This window comes from Clinocottus analis, unplaced genomic scaffold, assembly GCF_023055335.1.
Source record: "Clinocottus analis isolate CAN_PGR_092001 unplaced genomic scaffold, fCliAna1.0.p SCAF_3, whole genome shotgun sequence".
NCBI classification, from domain to species: Eukaryota; Metazoa; Chordata; class Actinopteri; order Perciformes; family Cottidae; genus Clinocottus; species Clinocottus analis.
In genome coordinates this window covers 452,361-477,476 of record NW_027176042.1, presented here as the reverse complement: position 1 = coordinate 477,476, position 25,116 = coordinate 452,361, and the positions used below count along the sequence as shown (strand labels likewise).

The 25,116-nt window shown below is 40.8% G+C and overlaps 1 protein-coding gene across 1 annotated transcript in view; it reads left to right on the top strand.

Moving 5' to 3' along the window:
• The window catches only part of mdfi (MyoD family inhibitor), a 28,155-nt gene extending 5,382 nt beyond the window's left edge, over nucleotides 1-22,773 (top strand). Inside the window, exons 3-5 of the mRNA XM_068593395.1 lie at nucleotides 8,983-9,120; nucleotides 16,912-17,265; nucleotides 18,684-22,773. Coding sequence (XP_068449496.1) covers nucleotides 8,983-9,120; nucleotides 16,912-17,265; nucleotides 18,684-18,937 — 746 coding nt within the window. The 3' untranslated portion in view covers nucleotides 18,938-22,773. The remainder of the gene's footprint in view (nucleotides 1-8,982; nucleotides 9,121-16,911; nucleotides 17,266-18,683) is intronic.
• The last annotated feature ends 2,343 nt before the right edge of the window (nucleotides 22,774-25,116 follow it).

The following is a 25,116-nucleotide window of genomic DNA, read 5'->3' as shown; positions in this document are numbered from 1 at the left end:
CGTACCTGGTTCAACAAAGTTGATAAAATGTCCTATTGTCCAGCTTAACCTACAGAGATGATCCAGTCTGTGATCCAGTCTGTGATCCAGTCTGTGATCCAGTCTGTGATCTAGTCTGTGATCTAGTCTGTGATCCAGTCTGTGATCTAGTCTGTGATCCAGTCTGTGATCCAGTCTGTGAGCCAGTCTGTGATCCAGTCTGTGATCTAGTATGTGATCCAGTCTGTGATCTAGTCTGTGAGCCAGTCTGTGATCCAGTCTGTGATCTAGTCTGTGATCCAGTCTGTGATCCAGTCTGTGATCTAGTCTGTGAGCCAGTCTGTGATCCAGTCTGTGATCTAGTCTGTGAGCCAGTCTGTGATCTAGTCTGTGAGCCAGTCTGTGATCCAGTCTGTGATCTAGTCTGTGATCCAGTCTGTGATCCAGTCTGTGATCTAGTCTGTGAGCCAGTCTGTGATCTAGTCTGTGAGCCAGTCTGTGATCCAGTCTGTAATCTAGTCTGTGATCCAGTCTGTGATCTAGTCTGTGATCCAGTCTGTGATCTAGTCTGTGAGCCAGTCTGTGATCCAGTCTGTGATCTAGTCTGTGATCCAGTCTGTGATCCAGTCTGTGATCTAGTCTGTGAGCCAGTCTGTGATCTAGTCTGTGAGCCAGTCTGTGATCCAGTCTGTAATCTAGTCTGTGATCCAGTCTGTGATCCAGTCTATATCATTTGAGATGGACTCTGTCCTTTAGCTGCTTAGTGAGCAGTTGTTAGTCTTTCTTTAAAATAAAAGCTGTGTATTACCCCGTGGATTTCAGTCCGGTAGTTTGCAATCTGCTCGTTACTAATCAAGTATAAGTGACTGACAGCTGATAGAATCTCTCAGTCACACCTGGAAGGCACGTCTTACTCATTTTATTGTTTTATCTCAAGATCTGTGACTCGGTCCCTGCAGGATTTACAGCTCATTCTTTTAGTACGTCAAGCTAGCGTTAGCTTAAGCCTTAAGCTAAAGCGCATAGCTTTTAGATAACAGACTGACGGGTCAGCAGTCCGTTATCCATCTCTTCATGTGCTACTTTGTCAGATGTGACGTACAAGAAGTTTGTCATTATTCGTCATTAGCTGTTATCAATAAAGAAAGTGTCATTATTATGTGATAAAACAATAGCCATTGCGATGATGATGAGTACAAATGTATCTTGTTGAGTACAATGTGGATCGTAAACACAGCCCCGGAGATATTATTAGACATTTTCATCAAATCTTCCAGCACTAGTGTTAATATATTTCTGTCACTTTGACCTGTTTTCACAGGTTTAGATGTTTGCTCTCGTCGCTTTATCCTGTTTTTTTTCCCGGCGCTCTTTAATACTTCCTGGAATGAAAATGACACAATTTACTGTCTACGTCTCAGTCTAAACTACATATGTTTTCTGTGAACTCCAGCGTGCATATTCGCCTCCTTGTCCCTCTTTAGTCCCTGAGGTTTGTTGAGGCTCGTGTCTAATTTGGTTTTCTCACAAAGATAGAAATAAACTGGGAGCAGTTTGAGGCACTTTTTTTTTTTACAGCATATTTGAACGACAGAAATGAGCACGCTTTTTTTTCCCTTCACCACCTCGCAAACATTTGATAAACTGTTGCTGTTGCTTTGGTGGCCTTGTCTCTCTTTCTCTCTCTCTCTCTCTCTCTCTCTCTCTCTCTCTGTCTCTGTCTCTCTCTCTCTCTCTCTCTCTCTCTCTCTCTCTCTCTCTCTCTCTGTCTCTCTCTCTGTCTCTCTCTCTCTCTTTCTCTCTCTCTCTCTCTCTTTCTCTCTCTCTCTCTCTCTCTCTCTCTCTCTCTTTCTCTCTCTCTCTCTGTTTCTCTCTCTCTCTCTGTCTCTCTCTCAAGTCTACACTAGTGGAAGAGGTGTAGGTCGGTTAAGCTGATATTGATGGATTAAAATAACACATATCAACTCATCAGACACCTCCATCTGCACTTTCTGGACTACTGTGTACTATTTTTATGTTTTCTTTAATGTGTTTTTTTTATATTTATCTTGCTTATTGTATAAAAGTACGAAAAACAAAGTGAAACCGGCACGTATCTCCATGTATCTGAACATTTACATGGCCTTTAAAGCCGATTCTGATTCTGATCAGACAACAAGATATCAATATTCACGTGTGCAACAACTCAATATGTGTGTACTTTGAGATTAACGCTCTTCCTGAATGTTTATTCTCCACTTTTATGACCGTTAAACTGTTTGTCCTCTGTTTCCACACCAGCACAGCGTGTGTGTGTGTGTGTGTGTGTGTGTAGATTGTCGTTGTCTCAGGCTTCTTGTGTTAAATGTTGCAGTACGGCATATTTTCCCAGGAACCAGAGGAATCTCACAGACAACGTAACACAATTAAATTCCCACTTTAACAGTTCAACAGCGGACAGTTTTTTGTCTTTAATGAGCTAACAGTCCTTGATTCTCTCAGCAGCTATAATCTCTGAATTTGGACATATTCCAGTGCTGCACTTTCACAGACCCTTTGTGCAGCGTGAGTGTGTGTGTGTGTGCGGGGGTATGTATATTTGTTGAGGGAGCGTTTCAGTAGTTGTGTGTTCTTTTCTTTGTATTTTCCTTCATGCTTGTCAGAACCCGGCTGCTTGTGTGTGGTTTCAATCAGTTCCAGTCGTTACTGCCGGCCGGAGAGCGGCTCCCGCGTCGGCTGAACATTATTCTGCTCGCTTGCTCTTTATCTCATCTCGTTGTATCTTCTTTCCAAGTCTCTCAACTACTATCTGTTTCTGTATGTTTTTGGAGATGAGTCAGCAGCGTCTGCACCCATGAATAGTTCACTGCAACTGTGTTATTGATGGATGTATCTGCTGATTGTTTTTACAATAGATTTATTGATTATTTAGTTTATTAAACGTTAAAGAATGGTACAAAAACAACTATAGTACAAAAGAGTGAAGTATTAACATCATCTAACACTATTTAATTTGGCATTACAGTATATTACTTACATCTAAATATAACAATTATGATTCAAGATGTTTTTACTGTCATACGCACAGATAACAGACAGTTATTCTATACAATGAAAAGATTATTTCGCTCAGTCCTCCAAACACAGAATTGCAATAAACTTAAGGTAAATATAAAATATATAACAGTATTGCAAAACAGTATGATAATACAGTAGTATTGCTATGATTAATATGATAATAGCATTGCTACAACATTGGAATTATGATGCAACATCAGTAACAAAAACACTCAGAATATATTTATTTTGTGATGAATTTCTACTGTCAATGATATGAAAAAGCTTTCTAGCTCCCTATCATGCTAGAGAAGTGACAGTAAAGGATGATTCAAACAAAATTATTGTGTAAAAAGGAACAAATGCAGAGGTCATATTATTTATGATTTACCTTATTTAAGATTGATTGGTTGTTTGTTTTCTCCTGAAAAAAAGATGCTGTCATCCCTGTGACACAATGAAAATGTTTGTTACTTCACAAAATCAATGGAAATTATGTTTTCGTGCCATTTCAAGAGTTTTAAAACACATTTTAATGATTATTGGGGTAAAATTGGGAATCAAAATGACGATGACGAGGACAATCATGACATAATACTGTCATATTGTCCCATGCCTATAAAGGGTGGGGGTAAAAATCGATACAGCATAGTATTGCGTAGTATTTGCGTGGCGATATTGTATCGATAAACGGAAGCCGAGTATCGATCTTTTATTGAATCAATTCTAAACATTTTGGGTCCTAGAATAGTGAAATCTATTTATTTTTTGTTGACAAAGCTTTCTTTTGGGGACAATTTGCAGTTGAAAAAAAGCGAACGAATCTCAATATATCGCAATACTCAATATATCGCAGTATCGTGATAATATCGTATCGGGACTTAAGTATCGTGACGATATTGTATCGTGGGACCTCTGGTGATTCCCACCCCTAATGCCTATAAACAATACAACCTGACTAACAGAGTGCGATTGAGCTTTTATAATGTAGCATGATGTGCTTTAGTGGTGTCGCCTCGCAGCAAGAGCGGTTTGCAAATAAGAAGTTTATGCTTCTGCAAAAGTAACAGTGAAGTTATAGAAAGAGGGTTGCGGTAGTTTAAAAGGCAGCAGGTAAACTGAGCATCTCTCTCTCTCGTAGAGATCAAACAGCAGGTTGTGCTTCAGGTGATTCAGGATGTGTCACATCACCTGCCAGCTCACACAGCCTGCATCTGTGTGTACCTGTGTGTGTGTTTATGCTAACCACTGCCCTTTTATGATTCATATGTTTTTGTTTTAATGGTTAACTGTTTAGGGGGAAATTCCTCCGGATCACCCCTTCAGGCCCACTGACACGTGTACATGCACCCAAATTATAAACACACATGAACACGCACTTACACCCACACACACAAACACACAAGCACACAGCCGAGCATCCAAAAACAGATACTCACCCACACGTGTAAACACACACGGCCAGATCTCCTTGGCGCGCTATTGATTGCTCTGGTCTGATTTGAATTAGAGGCTCATCTTTCTCAGATGAAGAAGAAGAAAAAATGGCTCTGAGGTCCAGCGGTTTTGGCGGTTTGATGCTGACGCCAACATGCAATCGGTTGAAGGCCTGCTTGGATGGCACAGGGGGGAGGAGGGAAGGGGGGGGGGGGGTGCTTAGCGCCGGCAATCGTGGTTTTGAACGCCAAGACCTCCACACGTTTAACCCCTCGCACTCCACTGGGAGCACTGGGAATACAACAAACCACTGTAGTGAAGAGTAGAGGGCTTCATTGGACACACACTCAGTCAGCATATTTGGGCAATTTGACCAAATTGGTTCAAAGTGCTGACCCACAACAAGAAAACCTATTTAACAAAACAATTAAGTATTCGAACAAAGATATTTAGTAAGAATAAGTTATGGTCTATTCAAACCAAAGGCAATAAATTAGAAACAGATCAGTTAAATATTTACAAAATCCTCATTTATAGGTAACTTTCTATCAGGAAGTAGCTGTCGAAATTTCAAATTTCAATTTTTTTTTTTTTAAATGGTGTAATTTCAAAGATCTTTGTGATTTAGGTTCATACAGAAGTTGTAACATTTAGATTTGTTATGGGTCTAATTTTTTTGGAAACACAATCTTAACAGATTAATAATAATACTGTTTTACTAGACTTTATTACTACGTTTCGGTAGTGGCAGTTTTTGGGAAAGAAAAGACATTCCAACACAGTCTGAACATACAATATAAAAATGTACGGTTCTTTTACTCGATATGTGTACTTTAGATATGGTACAAAATATATATGGAAAACATTTTGGGGGGGAAAAACATACTCATTTTTAAATATTTCCAACCTGCATTTGAACCAATTCGGTAGAATGAGCCATTCAGATGTGAAACAGATATTAATGTACGTATCTTTAACATATCCTCCTCCAACAAGGACAGCGATACACACCTTTGACACATTCAGCACAACTAATTTAGCTCAATATGTGTTTCTCCGATGACGGATTCTTCTTGAAAATGCTTGTTGTGTCGTCATGAGCCTTCACACTTGATGAAGACCATCCTTTCCCTTCCCCTGGTTTCCTCTCGCTGGGCTCTCGTGTGGCTGCCATGATGACGTAATTGCCCCCAAAAGCAGCTTCCACAGAACGAGACCAAAACAACATGTGAAAGCCGAGCGAGCAGAACCGTTAAATGCCACCTAGAGCACTTTTTGTTTTAATTATGTTTCTGATCTTGATATTTTAAAAAAAACAACCTGCCAACTGTCTTCTGTCATTAGAGCAAATTGTTGCCCGCCAGTACAGAGTGAAATATGACTTTTTTTTTATGATCCATCCTCAATATTTAGAGAAATGGATACCAGCATAGAACAATGGATGTTTATAGGTTACTGATGAGTTAATTAATAACTGATTATAGGAATATTAAATAATGATATTTAAAATACATGTATATGGCCGCCATGCTGGGCCTTTGGTGGATATTATATATTATATTCTATATTGTCTTTTACGAACATTTTCTTTGAAACCTTTTCAAGTTGAAGTAAAACAATGATGGATGGGTGGATGGGTGTAATGATTGACAGACATGTGTACTGCTTGCTAGTGACATGCAGAACCTTTAATACACTCACATATCTCTTAAAGAGACGTTTGGCAGCGTTGAGGGCAAATGTTTTCACTCGTGGCTTTCATATCTGAAGCCGGCTGATTGAGACTAATGGATACAACATGGCCTTAGAAATGGCTTCCACGTGCAAGAGAGAGGCGTGTGTGTGTGTGTGTGTGTGTGTGTGTGTGTGTGTGTGCGTGTGTGTGTGTGTGTGTGTGTGTGTGTGTGTTTAGTGAGAGCTGGTACTGCATATAGGAAGGTAACATTGGAGTATGAGTATGTGGGTGTGTTGTGTCTGTCTGTGTGTGTGCGTGTGTGTGCATGTGTGTGTGTACAGGTGTGTGTGTGTGTTTGCTTTGTGTACCACCATCTAATAGAACGGAAGAGCAGGAAACACTTCCCATCCCTTCAGGTCCTGTTTACGTCTCCTCCAACTTCACGTTCACAGAGATCCCATTACACACATAAATGCCTGCCACACACACACACACACACACACACACACACACACACACACACACACACACACACACACACACACACAACCTCATGAACTCATGAAAGTAAAGGCAAACACAAATCCTTCTATGCTCAAAACACTGTTCCTCTTCATCAATGTTACACAAGCAAGGGATTCATGCCAGTAGCTTTGATATACTCAGTTCCCTAAGAAAATAAAGATGGTGTTACTTCAGATAAGCTCAGGGTGTTGTGTAGCCTTATCCTGTGTTGGTTGTGCATTCACTGCTTCAACAATGTACAACAGTACAGATACTATGAGCAGGAACATGGTACAAGTCAAACAGAGCAGCAGCTCTTGTTTGCCAAAACAGAATTGTCGCCATATTGCAATCTATCATCTTTTATTCATTCAAGATTAAACTTCATTGAGTTTTTGGTTCAATGTCTTTGTCCCTCTGTGAAATACAGACACACACTACACGCAGCATAACAACAGCTCCACATGCTGTATCACGGGATTCACTAGAAACATGTGGCCGTGCTTCAAGACGTCCTTTTCAACGTGGTGAAAGGTGTTCTGGGGGATTTATTTGGTCCTTCTGAGTAGGTGTGGTCAACATTGGGGAAATATTGCAATGAATATTGCAGATTGTCATCTCTTAGTATGTCATATTTCTTTCCTTGTCCAAACACAGCATTGTAAGCAGTACAACTCACGGCATCTCATTGTCAAACGCTTTTTCACTATCAACTATTTACATTACCGTTTAATCTGTTGAGTAATTATGAATTCATCGTTGGGTTTGGTTTGGTTAAGTTTATAATATATTTCTAAAAAAGGTGAAAAAAGATTCCAAGATGACGTCTTCAAGTGTCTCTTTGTGTTTGACCAACAGAACACAAATGAAGAGATTCAGTTTAAAACTATACAAAATAGACAATAGCAGAAATTGCTTTAACGTTTAATTAATTATCAAAAAAAGTTGCAGATGAATCCTTTCACAGATTCATTTGACTCTTGTCAATCTTGTCATTTGTATACAGTAAAATACCTTAAATATGAATATATCGCTCAGCCCTCGAATGTTTAAAATGTGTGATATCTCAGTAAATATGAACTAAACTGCTTCTTTCTTCAGTAGTTCAACTAAATGTATTTAAAGTTCTGAGTGGAATCAGTGTAACGGCATTTCAGCATGTGAATTCATTTGTATTTGCATTTTAAGATCATTTGACGGTCGTCTTACACTGAAGACTAAATAAGTAAAGCAAAAGGTTTGAATCCATATGATGAATACTGTGCTGGAGTTAAAGGTGAACAAACACTTCACCAGACCCAGATAACTGGATACAACTCATTCCCAGAAATCACTTTTTTTTGCTCGCCTCAATAAGTGTGACCTCTTTTCTTTCTCTTCACACAAAGCACTCTGTCTACAGCTGAGCTCCCTTCACCTCGACATTATGCAGTGTATGTTTAGCTGTAAAACTGGGAATTAATCTATGGAGTTATGCCAAATATGTGAAGGAATTTATTTGTAAGAGTAAAAAAAAAAAAAAAGGGGAGGGGGGGCGTCGGGGGGCGTGAACTGGAGATGGAGAAAAGAGCGAGAGGCAAAGGGGGGACAGGAAAAGAGAGGACAGATAGAGAAGTGAGCGAGAGCGGATAGAGTAAATAAACATAGCCGGGAAGTGTTGAGTCCAACGCACAGGACGCGGTTTGGTTTGTGTGTGTGTGTGTGTGTGTGTTTATCAAACCCAGCTGGCTCCCATTTGCCCAGGAATGAGTCTGCACCTCTCAGAGGCCCGAGCCTGCTCTGCTTTGAAGGCCTGTGTGTACGTACGCATGTATGTATGTACATGTGTGCATAATAACAGCGACATTAGAGCTCTGCGTGGTACCGGTGAACACATAAAACACCTAGACGTGTATTTACCGCGTGTGCATTATGTGTACGTCCGCTCATGCGTTTCGCTCTCAGTCATCGCCGCACACACGTAGACCCACGCAGATTTCAGGTTTCACAAGCGTGCACAGAGACCCCTAAACAGTCCCGAGGGGTCTGGGTTTAACTGCTTCCAGATGCGGGTTCAGGACAGAGCGCACACATGCGGACAGAATCTTCCGCTTTGTAGAAGTCAGCGAGCAGCGCTCTGTTTGAATTAATGAAGTGCCAGCGGATGGGAAATGACACGAGGAGCAGATACGTTCACTGCGAGTGGGAAAACAGCCTGCTGCTGATACCTGATGATATCCTCGTGGAAAGCAGCCACTCACTCAGAAAAAACCTGAAAAATAATCTTCACCTACATTACAACTTTGTGGTTTTACAGAAAACCTTTTTTTTTTTTATATATTGTGTCTGTAATTGTGTGTTTTTTCTCCCAGATGTGGCCCACACGTATACTGAGCCCCTCATATTGAGGTTGAACGGCACCCCAGAGAAGTTGCAAGGCGACAATGGAGACAAGTGGAGCGGCGGGCTTTCACACTCGGAGCTTACGACCCCCAACAAGAGCATCAGATGTGAGTAAATACACACACACACACACACACCCGGAGACACACACACTGGAGGCTGGTGAGAGTTTGGTTTCCATTACCAATCACTGGTCTGATGAGTCACATTGTCCTAACCTTAAACAAAAATAGTTGCACACCCTGAAGAAATAGGTCAGGTCGTCACACAGAGAGGAATATCGACATTGTCTGCTGAGCGGTTACGACTAAATAACACCTTCACTTCTCTTTTGCTCTTTTTTATGCATCGTTTTCTCCGTCTGGCTGGCATTGTGGGATTTACTTTGCTTATTTAGGACATCTTGGTGTCAGTTACATCAAAATAAATAGGCCCAAATTGGATCAAAAGTGAGCTGATGTCCTGTACTAGTGTCTGGAACTCAATGTACTCTCTCATTAAGTATTTATTTGTATGTTTCTGGGGTTTTCTGTCTTTATTTGAAGAAACAGTAGATGAGCACAGCACTTGTTTCTCATTAAAAAACTAAAAGCCCATCGTATTTTTCCAGCACGGCCATTCCTTATCCGTGATATTCATCCCGACATTCATGTTACCGAGTGTCATCTTCCAAACGTCTCAGCCGTAATCTCTGGGGCCTACAGGGATTTGAAAGATGGCGACCAATTCATCACAAACATCCTCGATTCGAGTCAGATTGGAGCCGTTGACACGAGTCATCCATCCCTTTAACCCACAACAGGCTTTTGGAAAATGGGAAAGTGTTTGAAAAAGGTTGCTTTAAAGTTGTGGAACAAACTGTAAAAACCTACAATCCCTGTTTAACATATGAACTAAAGCACACAACATACATGTAAGGAGGTTTTTGGGGAGGGGACTGGATTTTTTTTGTCAATGCATGATGAAAAATGTCATTTTTAATGAGGTTTTGGTTCTTCCGCAACAGTTGCGCTCTCTGTTTTCTGACATATCCTCTCCGATAACATGTCTAATTGCGAAGAAGAAAATGGCCGGAGGAGAAATTACTCTCAAATTGCGTGCGCTTTATTTACACTCAGCTGTTCGTCTAGACTGCTTCCCAAAAAAATCTCCAGCTGTCCAGTCATTACACTCCACCCTCATTAGCTGGTGAGGACGGTCACCACACCTGGAAGTTCTCTTACAGTCACCGACCCATTTCACTTGTATTACTAGTCCCGCGGTTATGATTCAGCCTCTCTTTGACGAGTCGCTCCTCCTCTCTGTAGCACGCTATGTCCTTTGTATGTTCCTTCCTTCCATTCCAGTTTGAAATGAGCAGAACCTCCATCTAATCGCTGAACTACAGCTCCAAGTTGTCTGGATGCTCGGCCGCTAACCTGAAAGCACTGGTGAAATGTTTTAAATACAAAATCAATCTGCTCTTCCTGTCATCCACAGAAAAGGAGTAGTGGAAGTGAATGATGGGAGGAAGAGAGTCGAGGAGAAGAGGGTTGAGTAATCTGTAATCTGAGCGAGTGTTACAAAACTACAAGCATTTTGCTCGTGACTCACAAACACACAAACCTGCCTCACGGTAATAGCTCGGCTTGGAGTAACTGAATACTCAGCAGGTCATGAGTAAGAGAATCGAGTGTGTTTGGAGTAGGTGTGTGTGTGTGCTGTCTCCGTCTGCGCCTCTACCTGTCTCAGTCGGCTGTGTTTTCTATTTCAGGCCCGAGCTGAAATTAGATGTTCTGTCTGCCATTTCTCTCTCCCCTGCCTCATTTTACATCCCAATAAACTCCCATGAAACCCAGCGGCTCCATATGCTGCGAGGGGAGGGTTACGCAACTGCAGGAAGGCTTGGACAAAATGTACTGCCATGAACGCCAGTCACTCTATAGAGCTTTCCATTTGCCTCCTCCCTCCTTCATAAGCGTCCTTCTTCTGCAACTTACACAATCACACACAAGCGCTCAGAGAACCATGAAGTCCACCATGAAGTGAAACTTTCTCAGGTGTATGCAGCGTGTCCCTGCTCGTCTCCTATGTTGTGTGTTTGTCTGTGTGGGTGTGTGTTGGTTTGTGTGTCTCTCATAAGCCTGAATCCGTCTGAAAGCGGTTCAAACGCGGTGCGTGTCGGCAGCGTTCGCTCCATCATCATCTGGTCCTCCGGCTTTGTGATGTCCGTGAAGACGTTACCAAATAGCTGTGACTGGAGTGTGTGGTGAGGTCACGGGGCGGCTGCGTGACACATGTGAGTGTGTGTGTGTTTATGAGTGAGAGGGTGAGGGTGAGGAAACAGAAGCAAAAAGAGAAAATGGCAGCGATGACATCAGATCTATAGTATGTGTCTGGCCCTGAGCCGGTGACAAGCTGTCTGAGAACAATGTGCACAGAGAGGTGTTAACAGATGTGTGTGTGTGTGTGTTATGACCTGAGTCAAACACACACACTCTCCCTGTCAGTGATGTCATGAATACAATGTCGTCACACATGTTCCCACTCTTTTGGACTCACGAGAAACCAACGGCACGTGTAATTCATCACCGGCAACATCGTTTGATTTGGAATATTCTCACTGGCAGTTTCAGTGTGCTGAACGTGTTTTCTATCTCAGCTCCTCCGCCTTTGTTTGTTTGTTTGTTTGTGTTTTATCCAGTCAATCAGTACAATGCAATACAATATTAGTCTAAGATATATATATATATATATATATATATATATATATATACACAAAAAAATACAAAAACAGAGACTGAAAAGGTATATGTAGAAGCAAAACATGCTCATATATTCCTATCCTAAATTATTATCAATTAAATCAAAGTATATATATATATATATATATATATATATATATATATGTTTTAATTAAAACAAATAATTAATTAGAAATAAAGAAAATTAATTAATTTGAAATACAGAAAGAAATATATATATATATATATTATTATTATTTTTTTAATTAAAAAATAAAATAATTTGAAATAAAGAAAAAAATATATATACACATCTATTTTTAACTAACTCAAATATATACATATATATATATATATATATATATATATATATATATATCATAAATAATCCTTTTTAATAGAATCTTTTAATCCTTTTTTTATGTAGCTTGTTGTACAACAAGCGTACAAACATCCCTCACATCACATCTCCACGTACCTTCATTCTCTCTGTGTTGGTCCGTTGGCGTCGACAGTGCGGGCGGTGATGTCACAGAGGTCACTGGTTGATGAGGTGCTTGGTTGATGTATCAGGTCAAAGATTTGTGTTTCTGTGTCGTTCTCACAAATCAAAACACAGCTCAACCCTCTTCTTGTAATATGTGCACACTTTTTCCGTTCTTTTATCAGGAGACGTTCCTGCAAATGAGTCAAATGTTGCAAAACAAAATTAAAGGGGGACATGAAGTGCTTTTTAAAACAGCTGGGTTAAAGGGAATAAAAACACTGGGTTTTTCCAGAACTTTTGGGTTCTGGGCCCGTTGTGTTTTTACATCAACTTATGTAATATTACACAAGAACTTTGTGAATTATAAAACATAAGACGAATGCCCATGCACATCTGCGTTTATATTATTATATTTATATTCCACAAACATGTGCATGCTTGAACACGATTAAGAGAACCTCTTACTTTGTGGATTATATGCCGGTTTAAAGGTTCATTCCATCACTTTTAGTGTTGGGTTGTTTGCAATTATGAGGATTGATTAGATTAAACATTTCCTCAAATACTTAACTGAGATTTTGTCACTCAACTTTGCTAGAAATACTCAAGTCTAGAACATCCTCAGGGGCCAAAACAATGAAATCCAATCTGCCTATTGTTCATATGTCTTTGTATTGTTTACATAAAGCTTGTTGTTGTGATGAAGCATTTGTGCATCATATGTTCTGTCAGTATGAACTGCTCTTTGGGAAAAGGTTACCAATAAGGTGTGGGATGTTTTGCAGGCCGTGGTCTCTCAAACCAGTAAAGAAGAAGTTCAACCAAGATCACATTGACTTTTACAAATGTTTAAGAAAGAACTTTAATGGGAAAGAACTTTGTGAATCACAATTTTGTCTCGCTCGCATCCTATTTTGAATGCGCTCGTATTGCTTTTCCAATAGCTTTAGCGGGTGAGAGCAAACAAGCCTCATTACCACCGTAGTGTTGGTTGGAGCGCTGCGTGCATGTAGCGGCCAAAAATGTGGGAAAATCAAATTGAAATTGGTTTTAAATAAGATTATACAACAGCAACGTATAATTTTCCCATTCTCACTGTTTAAGTAGTTGACACTTTTGGCCCACAAATAAAAACAACGCGTGAACACCTCAGAGGGGAGTCAGCGGGGGAGATGTTTCTGGGGAAAACTGGGCTGACGAGACGGTAAGAGGATTTTGAAAATTGTCGTGCAGATATTATGAAAACTGCGCCAGTCAAGCCAAAGCCCATATAATTATTTAATTTAACCATTAATGGCATTTATCCTCATCGACAGAACAATTTCCACTGTAAGCAATCAGAACTTGTTTGTGTTGAGAGTGAGCAGAACATATTGGATTGGACATCCAGATACTCTGGCCCAGTGCATGATGGGAAACACCTGGCTGTCACCACATCAGAGAGCTGATTGGCTCTTAGATCTGACAGTAAACACCACGTGTTGTAGAAAATCCTTATTGTATGTGCAGTTGTAATACTTAACGCTCAATTGTTGACTATCATGTTTAATCTAAAAACATATCTTGTGTGGTTGAAAATATTTTTTTTTATTTATTTGACACACACAGGCCGACATAAAGGAACAAAGGATGCAGATACACACACATTCCTACATAAATATATATATTTATAAACACTTGAATAAATCCAAACATGAACTACAAGTAGCCTACAGATCGTGACTAACAGGAAGTCACTTTTTCTATCACTTCCTGTGTTTGAAGGCGGCCTAAAACTGTTCGATTTGACCGCATTTTTTTTTGACTCCGCCCCCTCTCTCTAACGAGCCTGTTAATTTGCACACCGGGAGCTGCGTTTTGTCAATAAAGTAACCGTTTTTTTTAAAAAGTATATATGTTTTTAACGTCATCGCGATCTGGACCTGAGGCAGATGGATCTTGTGGTGACTCACCCCAGCAGAGGATAAGAGAGTAAAGAAGAGCAGCAGAATCCCAGAGACACACGAGACAAGGAGGAGGTGTGGAGGGTTTGTGTGCTGCTGTAGGGTGACTCACTCATGCTCGCTCACCAGCCCAACACATCTGCACAGACCTACACGTACACACACACACACACATACACAGATATCGCCGGACCCCCAGTCGCCAGCGCTTGTTGGTTAGTGTCACACACGCACACACATGCTCGCGCTGCGGTTTCCCAGTCTCATCATCGTAATCACACAGTCATTTGGCTCTTTATCCGCTGTTATTTTTAACTAGCTCCCACTGCTGAATCATTGTGTTTATGAGTCACGCCCGAGCTTCCTCCCAGGTCCAAATATGCACGAGCAGCAACCCAATTTCTTCCACTTTGTTTTCTCTCCTTCTCACTCAATCGCTCTCCCCTTCAGCCTTTGCTTTTTTCTTGATCTCAGACAAAGGGACCTTGTGTTTTTTGTTTTTTTTTTGTAACTGCGCGCGCATATGTGCGAGTGTGTGTCCGCACGTGTCCTCGCATGCATATATTTGTGCGCGAGTGGGCCTAACCTCAAGCTCTGTTTGGAGACAGTCCTGACTCCCCGTCTCTCTCTCTCTCTCTCTCTCTCTCTCTCTCTCTCTCTCTCTCTCTCTCTCTCTCTCTCTCTCTCTCTCTCTCTCTCTCTGGCTGTCTGTCTGTTTGCCTGCCAGATCCGCCTATGTACTGTATTCACACACACACACACATATACACACACACCACAAACAACACATTCACAATCCCCTGAACAATACAGACCGAGAGGGAATACAAAAAAAAAAGTGTGCACATTTTCCCTCCCCTCTCACTAATCCCCTTCTTCTCCTATCGACCTACATTCTGTCCATCTCAGAGTATTAAAATACAGTTTTGTGCAAAAAGGCTCAAAGAGAGCGAGATATCGAAAAAGGAGGAGATGAAAGTTTAGTGGGAAAATAGAAAGAGAAGGAGACATAACACAGGAGAGTACACTTTGACATACTTTAGAAGAGAAAGTATGGCTCCTTCCTCACTGCATACGCATGCACGCCTACACACTAATGCACACACACACACACACACACACACACTGGCCCTGAAGCCTGCCAAACATCTGGAGCAAAGTTAGAAAACGCTGAATGAAAGAATCTTTAATAACACTGGATTGGTTGTGCGATCGCGGCCGTCGGCCAATCAAAACAGACCCGGCCGGGTTATCTGTCTCCAAGCGGTTATCGAACGGACGCCTTTTTATTGCCCGTCGTGTTTCATACAGCTCAGGACCACACTCGGTTGCGCTCTCTCCTCTCTCGCCATACCTCTTCACACCAGTCAAGAATGTGTTTCTGGGTTACCTCAATTTAATACCATCCTGTATTAAATACTAACATAATATATATTAACAGGGCCTTCGTTTTATTCTTTTTTTCAAGGGGTGTGTTCGGTTCGGTTGTGCGATTTTTCTGCCTCCATCTGTCTTGCTGAATGAATTATAAACCGTGCGTGCGCTCTATAGATGCTACACACGTTGTGTCATAACTGCATTCTCCCAAAAACTCAAACTCACGTAGAATCAGTGGTCAGTTCGGTGTATATGGAGATCTTCCCATGAGCTATTGCTTTTGGGGTGGGCTTTGTAATTCAACTCAGTGCCTTTCCTGCATCAGCACAATTCTGCACACACACACACACACACACACACTGAGGCGGCCCTCGATCCTGCTGCATTATCCACGCACGATGGCGAGCCTGCTCAAGCACTTACGACGACGCTCACGTGCTCGTATGCACGTTGACACGGCTGCTGTTCACTGTAATGGTCCATACTGGACACATTTGGTCAAATCCACAGTTCATTATTGTCTCCATAGTGCAGACAAAGCAGTCTGAGTTGGACAACACAAGCAGATATTGCTCTCAGAACAGGATTTGGTGGAAAGGAGACATTAACTTTGGATGATACCCACATGTGATTTGACTGATTCAGAGGGCGAAGGCTTCATTTTAGCTTCGGCTGAACTTCAGAGTAACTTTCTTTCTTTTTTTTTACACAAAAAGAGGACAGTAGGTCTTGCCCCTCGTGTAAATTGAAATTGCTTTTGAAAGGGATTCATTTCTAAAGCAACTTACAGTGTTTTCAGTGTATATCGGATATGCGGGGGAACAGGGAAACCTCTCATTTAATGATAGTAATAAAAATGGAGTCATCTTACAGAATCAACAGCTGAGGAGCACAGATAACACAACAAGTGCTGAATTTGTTGATTGGTTATCAACAATTTTGACAATTAATCTGTTTAATCACTGAACTAATTTATCAAATCAAACATTTCCTTGGTTCGAACTTCTCAAACGACTTGCTGCTTGTCTTTCTTATATCTTGCATATTGAAAGTCATTGAGCTTTGGCTTGTTTATCAGACAAAAATTATGATACAAAATCGTATAAATAATGAATGGCTGGCAATGAGAACTCTCGGTCAGAATCTTATTGTTGGAATACCGAGTCAGACATCTTTAATGCTCATGTGGTGCACTTACTCTGTCCTCATAGGATAAAAACAGCTACAAATACAACCTGGTAGAAGCTATTACATCATGTTTTATGACCCGTACACAACGGGAACACCACTGATCTGACCTGACTTTATGTTTAAATGGTTATTGGCCACAGCTTATTGTAAATGGATGTCCTTTTATCCCTTTTACAGCTCAACCGGCAGCCAGATCCGCGCTCAGCCACCACACCCAGCCATGCCGGACGCAGCCCGGCAGCCAACTACGCAACGGAGCCAAGCACCACACACACTCTTCTCCTCACACACACTGTACGCATCCCACGCACAGCCTCCAGTCCAACGGGGTCAGGAACGGCGGCCCCCACGAGCACCCGAAACTGGGCTCCCTCCCGAAAGGCGGCTCGTCCACGTCCTCGTCTTCTTCGGCGGGACCCAAACACACCAAGAAATTACAGTCCAACCCCTCCATCGCCTCCCAGAGCAGCAAGAGAAGCAAGAGCAGCTCCAAGAGCAACAGCTCTCAGATGCCCGCAGAAGCACGGGACGGTGAGATGCAGGAAACTGACGGAGAGGCTGGAGGCGGCGGGAGAGGGAGGGATGGCTAGCTTAAGGGTTAACGGTGAAGTTTTATTCCACATGTCCTGCCAGAGGATCAGGATTCTGCTTTGCACATCTTCTCTGCCCCATACAATCAGTAACAGAATTTGTATTTTATTTTTTAACTCAAAGGGTTAAATTTGCATTGATGTCTGAGTCTTTATGTTTGAGTCCTTACATCTGAGTCTTTACGTTTGAGTCCTTACATCTGAGTCTTTACGTTTGAGTCCTTTCATCTGAGTCTTTACTTCTTAGTCTTTACGTTTGAGTCTTTACGTTTGAGTCCTCACATTTGAGTCCTTACATCTGAGTCTTTACGTCTTAGTCTTTACATTTGAGTCTTTATGTTTTATACTTTACGTCTGAGTCTTTATGTTTGAGTCTTTACATTTGAGTCTTTACATCTGAGTCTTTACGTCTGAGTCTTAACGTTTGAGTCTTTACATCTGAGTCTTTATGTATGATTTTTAACATTTGAGTCTTTACGTCTGAGTCTTTACATCTGAGTCTCTACGTCTGAGTGTCTATGTCTGAGTCTTTAGGTTTGAGTCTTTCGGTCTGAGTCTTTATGTTTAAGTCTTTACGTTTAAGTCTTTACGTTTAAGTCTTTACGTTTGAGTTTTTACAGCTTAGTCTTTACGTTTTTAATCTGTTTAAGTCTTTACGTCTGAGTCTTTACATTTTGAATCTGTTTGAGTCTTTACGTCTGAGTCTTTACATTTTGAATCTGTTTGAGTCTTTACGTCTGAGTCTTTACATTTTGAATCTGTTTGAGTCTTTACATTTTGAATCTGTTTAAGTCTTTACGTCTGAGTCTTTATATTTTGAATCTGTTTAAGTCTTTACATTTTGAATCTGTTTGAGTCTTTACATTTGAGTCTTTACGTTTTGAATCTTTGTAGTCCACTATAATGTACTTTTGTTGCTTTATATACAATACAACAAAAGCAACAACTCATGGTTCAGTTGAAGAGATAATTTTGAACCAACTAAGAAATTGTATTTATAAATATTTACTAACTGTAAATGCCAACTGAAAAAAATATAAATCAAAAACCCCAAAAAGAGAAATTCATCACGATGGAAAACATCAAAATATAATCCAGTTTCATGATGAACAACCTATCATAGTGACCCCATAACCAAACTATTTAATTTTTTGAATTGTAATTTGGTTTGTTGGCATGTTGACATCACACGTTTATGTATCCAAAGTATATAGAGAAGAAAAATATTGCATAAAGTCCATCAGAATACAAACTGGTTCCATCAGTACATATGAATAGTGACATTCTCTCTCTCTCTCTCTCTCTCTCTCTCTCTCTCTCTCTCTCTCTCTCTCTCTCTCTCTCTCTCTCTCTCTCCAGACTGCTGTGTTCACTGTATCCTGGCCTGCCTCTTCTGTGAGTTCCTGACTCTGTGCAACATCGTCCTGGACTGCGCCACCTGCGGCTCCTGCGCGGGGGACGAGTCGTGCTTCTGCTGCTGCTGCGCGTCGGAGGAGTGCGGCGACTGTGAGCTGCCCTGTGACATGGACTGTGGCATCATTGATGCCTGCTGTGAGTCTGCAGACTGCCTTGAGATCTGCATGGAGTGCTGCAGCCTTTGCTTCTCTTCCTGAGGCCCCCAACCACCACCACATGGGGGGGTGAATAGATGTCTGCTACACACTCCCACAAGCCCACTTTGACCTTCGTCCTATCAGAGCGGAGAAGCGCTTCATCCAGTCTTTGTTGCTTGAGCCCTCTTAGTTTACACTATATTGGCTGGCCTAGTTGGCTCCATAGTATGTTTCTGCCGAGCGAAAGATGCTGCGAGCAGTCACTCGTGAACCCTTCCCTCTTTTATTGATCAAACGACGGGGCAGTAGCTTCCCCCTGCCTCGTCTTTGCTGTCGGCCTGCTGCCGCACAGCGAAGACGTACGGGGGGGAAGAGCGAGTTCCAGCTGTGGTCCACGAGCGGTGCGGACCCTCGCAGGACAAGCTATTATTATTACAATGGAGCTCCTTGTGCCAGTCTGAGTGACTGGAGTTCTCCGAGCATGAAAAATGACCTCCAAAAAGGCAAATGAGAGAATGGCTCCCATTTAACCGGATTTTAGTGTTTCTGTAGATAAGAACAGCAGCATAATGGGAAAATGGACGCTCAGATCTCAGTAGAAATGGAGTATGTCCTACTGTCCTTGGCAAGGTTAAAGTCTTCCAGTTTGATTGCATACAGTGGCCTTTGTGACACACACACACACACATACGCTGTCTTTGTTCATGTTGCAATGTAGAAAATGGAGAAAATGTTAATGGTGGCTTGTGGCAATATTACACACACACATTTCTTTTGCTCATATGATCTCACTTGACGGACTTATTCAGAGAGAAAAGCGTGAGAAGACGCGTCGGCCGGAAGATGGGTCCAATTCAACCAGTACTGTAGGTGATGGACGTCAGAGCGAGCGGCTGGTCGCATCCGTCACGGACACGTTCTCTACTCTTAACATGTGAAGGGAGAGAGTTCTCTCCTCGCTTATTGTTTCACATCTTGTTTACTTTGACTTTTTTTGAGGGCTTCATCCAGCGGATTCCTCCTCGTCTGAATAGTCAGAGCTGGTGACGGACCGGCGGAGCGATTGTGAGTCGTCATCTCTTTTTTTTTTTAAATTACGTTTCTTTTTTTTTCTTTGTCGTTTTCTTTGCTATGTGAACAAATGGCCTTGGCTTAGCTTAAGGCCTGAAATTTTCAAGTAGATTCCTTGCCTTTTTTTTCTTTTTTTTTTACCAAATCTCTATTAATCCATGTTTTGTAGATTTTGGTTAAGATATTTGCATTTCTCCTCTAATGTGAAAATCACATTTCTGTGTTATCGGGTTTTTTTGACGGGGGTTCTCCCGTAAAAGCAGACGTTGCTCAACATCTAATTTAATCCCTCGAGTGGAAATCACATCACGACATTATGCTAAGATAAATCCATATGCTCGTAGTGTGAATGGTACGCTTTTTGATAACAGGCCCGCGCTCGTATGCTCAGACGCAAACCTTCTCCAACCCAATACCTCTTGAGATGACACCTGGATCTGTTGTGCATTTTTAAAATGACTTGATACAAATCTCTCTTCCTCTCTGATCAAATACTGTTTGTGCAATCCTTTTCTCTTGGAAATACAAAAGAGTTTTTTTTTCCTCTTACTGGACCTGCAATTACTTTTACTTTAAAGGGTCTTTGCTATGCTTATATGGCTGTGGTTGATTACACCCTATTTTAAGGGCTGAACTATAACACTGTTGATATAAATACACAAGGCTGTAAATTCACCTGATGACACCCGAAACAGAAAAAGCAATTTTTATTTCAGAAAACAACAAATGCAACTTGAGAGGATGTTATGACTCTTCCTGTCAGTTTATATCAAAATGGATGTTTGACATTTCGACACGTTCCAGCTAAACTATGGCAAAATACTGGACAGACCTGGAAAACAATGCAATTTCTTTCTGTTTTTTTTTTTTTACAGTATAAAGAGATTTATGAAGGGAGAACTGGAGTTTATAATGTTGTGTATAGATGTGATGACAATGTCATTGGTTTGGATTTACAACATATTCCAAACAAATTCATACAAGTGCAGATCCGGACAACGTCGCTTCATCCAAGAACACGTTCTCTGTCACCAGACCAAGCTCGAAACCAAAATACAAACATTGAGAAGTCAATCGTTAAAATAAGTAAATTGACCCGAGAAAAATAGCTAAACAGTCAACAAGCCAACTGACCTCCACTGTTAGCCGGCAGGGTTGTAATAAACAGTTTACTTTGATTTCATGCAAACCGTTTTGTTAAGGTGAGCAGAAGTATGAATACATGTAAAAAATAATGTCTCCTACCTGCTACTAAAACAATAAGTTCACTGTGTTTTTAATCGACCCAACTGAAGGGATGTTTCCTATCATTAAATTCAAGTTTCAGATTATTATTCTGCCGCTTCTCACTGGACTCAAATTCAGCTCCGATGTGAAATCTTAAAAAAACTAAATGAATACAACATTATTTCCCGAGCACAGATGTAACTGGAGGAATAAAGTCAACAAAAACATGTGAGAGACAACATGGCTTACAACTCTCTTTTTCGCAGTAGCACATAGATACATGTCCGACCGTCCTGTGAGGTTCCTGGTTTCCAAAAGTATCTTCACCTGTGTTTTTGAACAGGTCCTAATTAGGCAATAAGGTACGAGAGGCAGTACTGTACCTTCAATAGTATATCGTATCGTCAATAATGTATCGTCAATAATGTACGGTATCAACAATAATGTACGTATCGGCAATAATGTACGGTGTCGGCAATAATGTATCGGCAATAATGTACGGTATCGGCAATAATGTATCGCCAATAATGTACGGTATCGTCTATAATGTATTGGCAATAATGTATCGACAATAATGTACGGTATCAACAATAATGTACGGTATCGGCAATAATGTATCTGCAATAATGTACGGTATCGCCAATAATGTATCGCCAATAATGTACGGTATCGTCTATAATGTATTGACAATAATGTATCGACAATAATGTACGGTATCGGCAATAATGTATCGCCAATAATGTACGGTATCGTCTATAATGTATCGACAATAATGTATCGACAATAATGTACGGTATCGGCAATAATCTATCTGCAGTAATGTACGGTATCGTCATTAACGTACTGTTCCAGGGTGTTGTTAGGCCCGACGTGCAGCAGAAGAACGGCAAACCCCTTGAACTGTACATTATTGTATGGCAGGAAAAACCACACCCCGTGACTCACTCTCAACCAATCAGAATGCTTGATTTGATCCACCCATCTTATAATGGACAGTAAAGCTGTCAGAGTGCTACGTCTGTCAATATGACAGCTCGGTTGCGCCATGCAGTCATGTGAATGACTTTAGATACAACATCATATCTATACAGAGAAGTACCTAACACTCTGTGGAGAACAGAGGCGGTCTATAGAGGCGTGGAAAACACTGATTGGTCGGTCTGGAGATGGAGAACGTTGACTGGATGAAGAAAGTCCCCAGTTGAACGACTGCTTACATTCAGGCAATTCTCTGGATTGTGGAGATGGTTTAGAAATATGGATTTGATGTAGTGTCTGTACCAGACAGGTAATCTTCAAATATGTATCTTAAACTCAGTCAAGCTATTATAGTAATACTGGAAGAAATCAAGTTTACTTTCAGTGTTGTCCATACAGTATTATCAGTGTTTTTGTTAGAATTACCTTGACTACAGGGACGTCTAACTGTTGACTTTCATGAATTTATGATCTCACTATGAGATGTCATTTGGGTATTGATTTAAAGGGCTGGCCACCTCTCGTAGTATCCGAGCCCAGCTGAGTTGTAACTAGACTGTAGTCCACTATAATGTCATTTTGTTTACACTACCCCCTTTTTATGTCAATTTGAATTGCTGTCCTGGAAGTCACATTAAAATCTCTTACTTTAATACTGAATAAACAATGTGAACTCCAGGCTACGTGTATCATTCTTTCTTCACTTTCACATAGGCTCCAAGCTTATTACATTATGGCCTTATTACATTATGGTTACATAAATACAGTTGTACTATAGTCGAGCATGTCAAAAAGAAAAAATGTCTATGCAGCATTTCTATGAAATGAATCTAATAACAACAAAGAATTGCTTACACAACACCTGGACAGTGTTGAATTACCAAAATTCAAGCTTTAAGCTATATTTATAACGGCACTGCTTGGCAAACTTACATAACTATTGAGAAGGCAATACATGTATGAAACACGGAGAGAATACACTGAATGTTGATGATTACCACTCATCATAACTTTCTTCCCAATTCATATGTTTTATGTTTCCTGTGTGCAAAAGATCACATGTGTTTATAAACTCAAGGTGGGCAGGTTTCATGGCTCTTTACTTGTTCTTTCCTTAGTAAACATACATGAAATATGCTTTGCACTTGATACAAGTTTGGATAAAAATGTCTTTAACTATAGAAGTGTCTCACTTCTCTCTGATGCATATATTCATTCATCAATTCATTGTCAAGAAAAGGAAATTCTACAAATTCTAGTATTAAAATCATCCGCTTATATACCATACTATACAAAAAGTATACAAGTAGTATTAGCTAAATACAAACATGACATGATTATTGATGCATTAACATGTAAAACATAACCGGTTGAGGTGGAGCTAACTTGAAAATCTTTATATAATTGGTAGTTAGTTAACTCTAGAACGACAAACAACCTGACTAGACAAATAAAGATTAACATTGTGAAACATTTAGGCTAAGCTTTGACAACATGCAACTAAATATATAAATATATATATAGAGCAAAGCAGTGGATCTTCAGTACATCAGGGTGATTTTCTGCCATTTGTTCCGGTGTTGTCGCTCCTCTTTTCCCTGCTGTGTTCGATTATTTACCCATTAATACATCGTCACAATCATATTCTAGCATCTGCAGATTTTCCCATAACACCGCCAGATTAGTTGTCTCTGAGCAGAACGGAGCATTAAAAAAAAAAGAGAGAGAGATAAAGGCAGAAAAAACAGCTACAACAACTGGGCTCATGCAGAACACAGCCCTGTAATGTGTGTGTGTAAAGGCTTGCCAGAGTCGGTCGGTAGGAATGCGTGTTCAGCACAATACATCACCGTGTGGAGAAATGCAGGGGACTTTTACTGCATGAGATGTTCTTCTTCTGCGCTAATCTTTTCTCCCTTTCTCATTCTCTTTCTTTCTTGAAAGTGGCCAAAGCAGAAAAAAGGTCTCGCCGGGTGTGAAATGTGGCTTCTTGTGTCTCGAGTTCACTGATAAGAGGATCAGAATTTCGGCTGTGAGGCAAAGGCCTGTAGAGGTCAGCTACTGTGTGTGTGTGTGATGAGAAAAGTGTGTACATGAGGGATTCAAATGGTTCAGGTTTGACAGAGAGGCAATTCAAACCCTTCAGTGGGAGTACAGAGACACAGAGGACATCTTTGGACATCTGCAACTGTTTTGCAGGAGGCCACAATACAGTCGACCCTCATTTCCTTTTCTTTTTTTTTCTCCATGTACGCACACGTGCACAAACACACATACGCAAACTCAACAAATCAAAAATGATACACACCCCCTCCAGAAAAATTTCACATGCACAAAGCGGGCACAGGGGACAAGTGGCTATTGAATATTAACCATGAAATTACAAAGGCTGCATTCTAATGGAGGTGAAGAGGTCAGAAGCTGGGATGGAAATCATAAATTAATACCCCTGACATGACAAGCCGCTCGCCCTTGGCTCCCACCAAACACAGCTCTACCCTCCTCCACTGAAGTCACAAAGACACCTAGGAAATACTTGATTTTTTATTAATTTTGGGTCAAAGGAATGCCACAACAGACACAATAACTCATACAATATGCCTAATACATTTCTGATGTGACTATTATATGAGGCAATAACCATGTAACCTTCATGTGTGGCTACATCTATAGGGGTTATTGTCAAAGTGTTCTCAAGGGACCTCTATTGCAATTTCAACTATTTTGCATCCTTTGCAATCCATTCAAATCTGTTTCTTTCATGTCCACGTTTTTTTGTAATTTGTGATGATTCTGAATGGCGGTTATGGTACAAATGCACCGCTTGGTTATTGATGGTGCGTAAGAGGCTGACTTCGCCATACACAGAGAAAAGAACATAATGTTCTACCGCAAACTTGAATATGTGTCTACTACTTGTTCTTTCACCCGGTGGCTCTCAGACAATGGCCTTCAGGTGAACT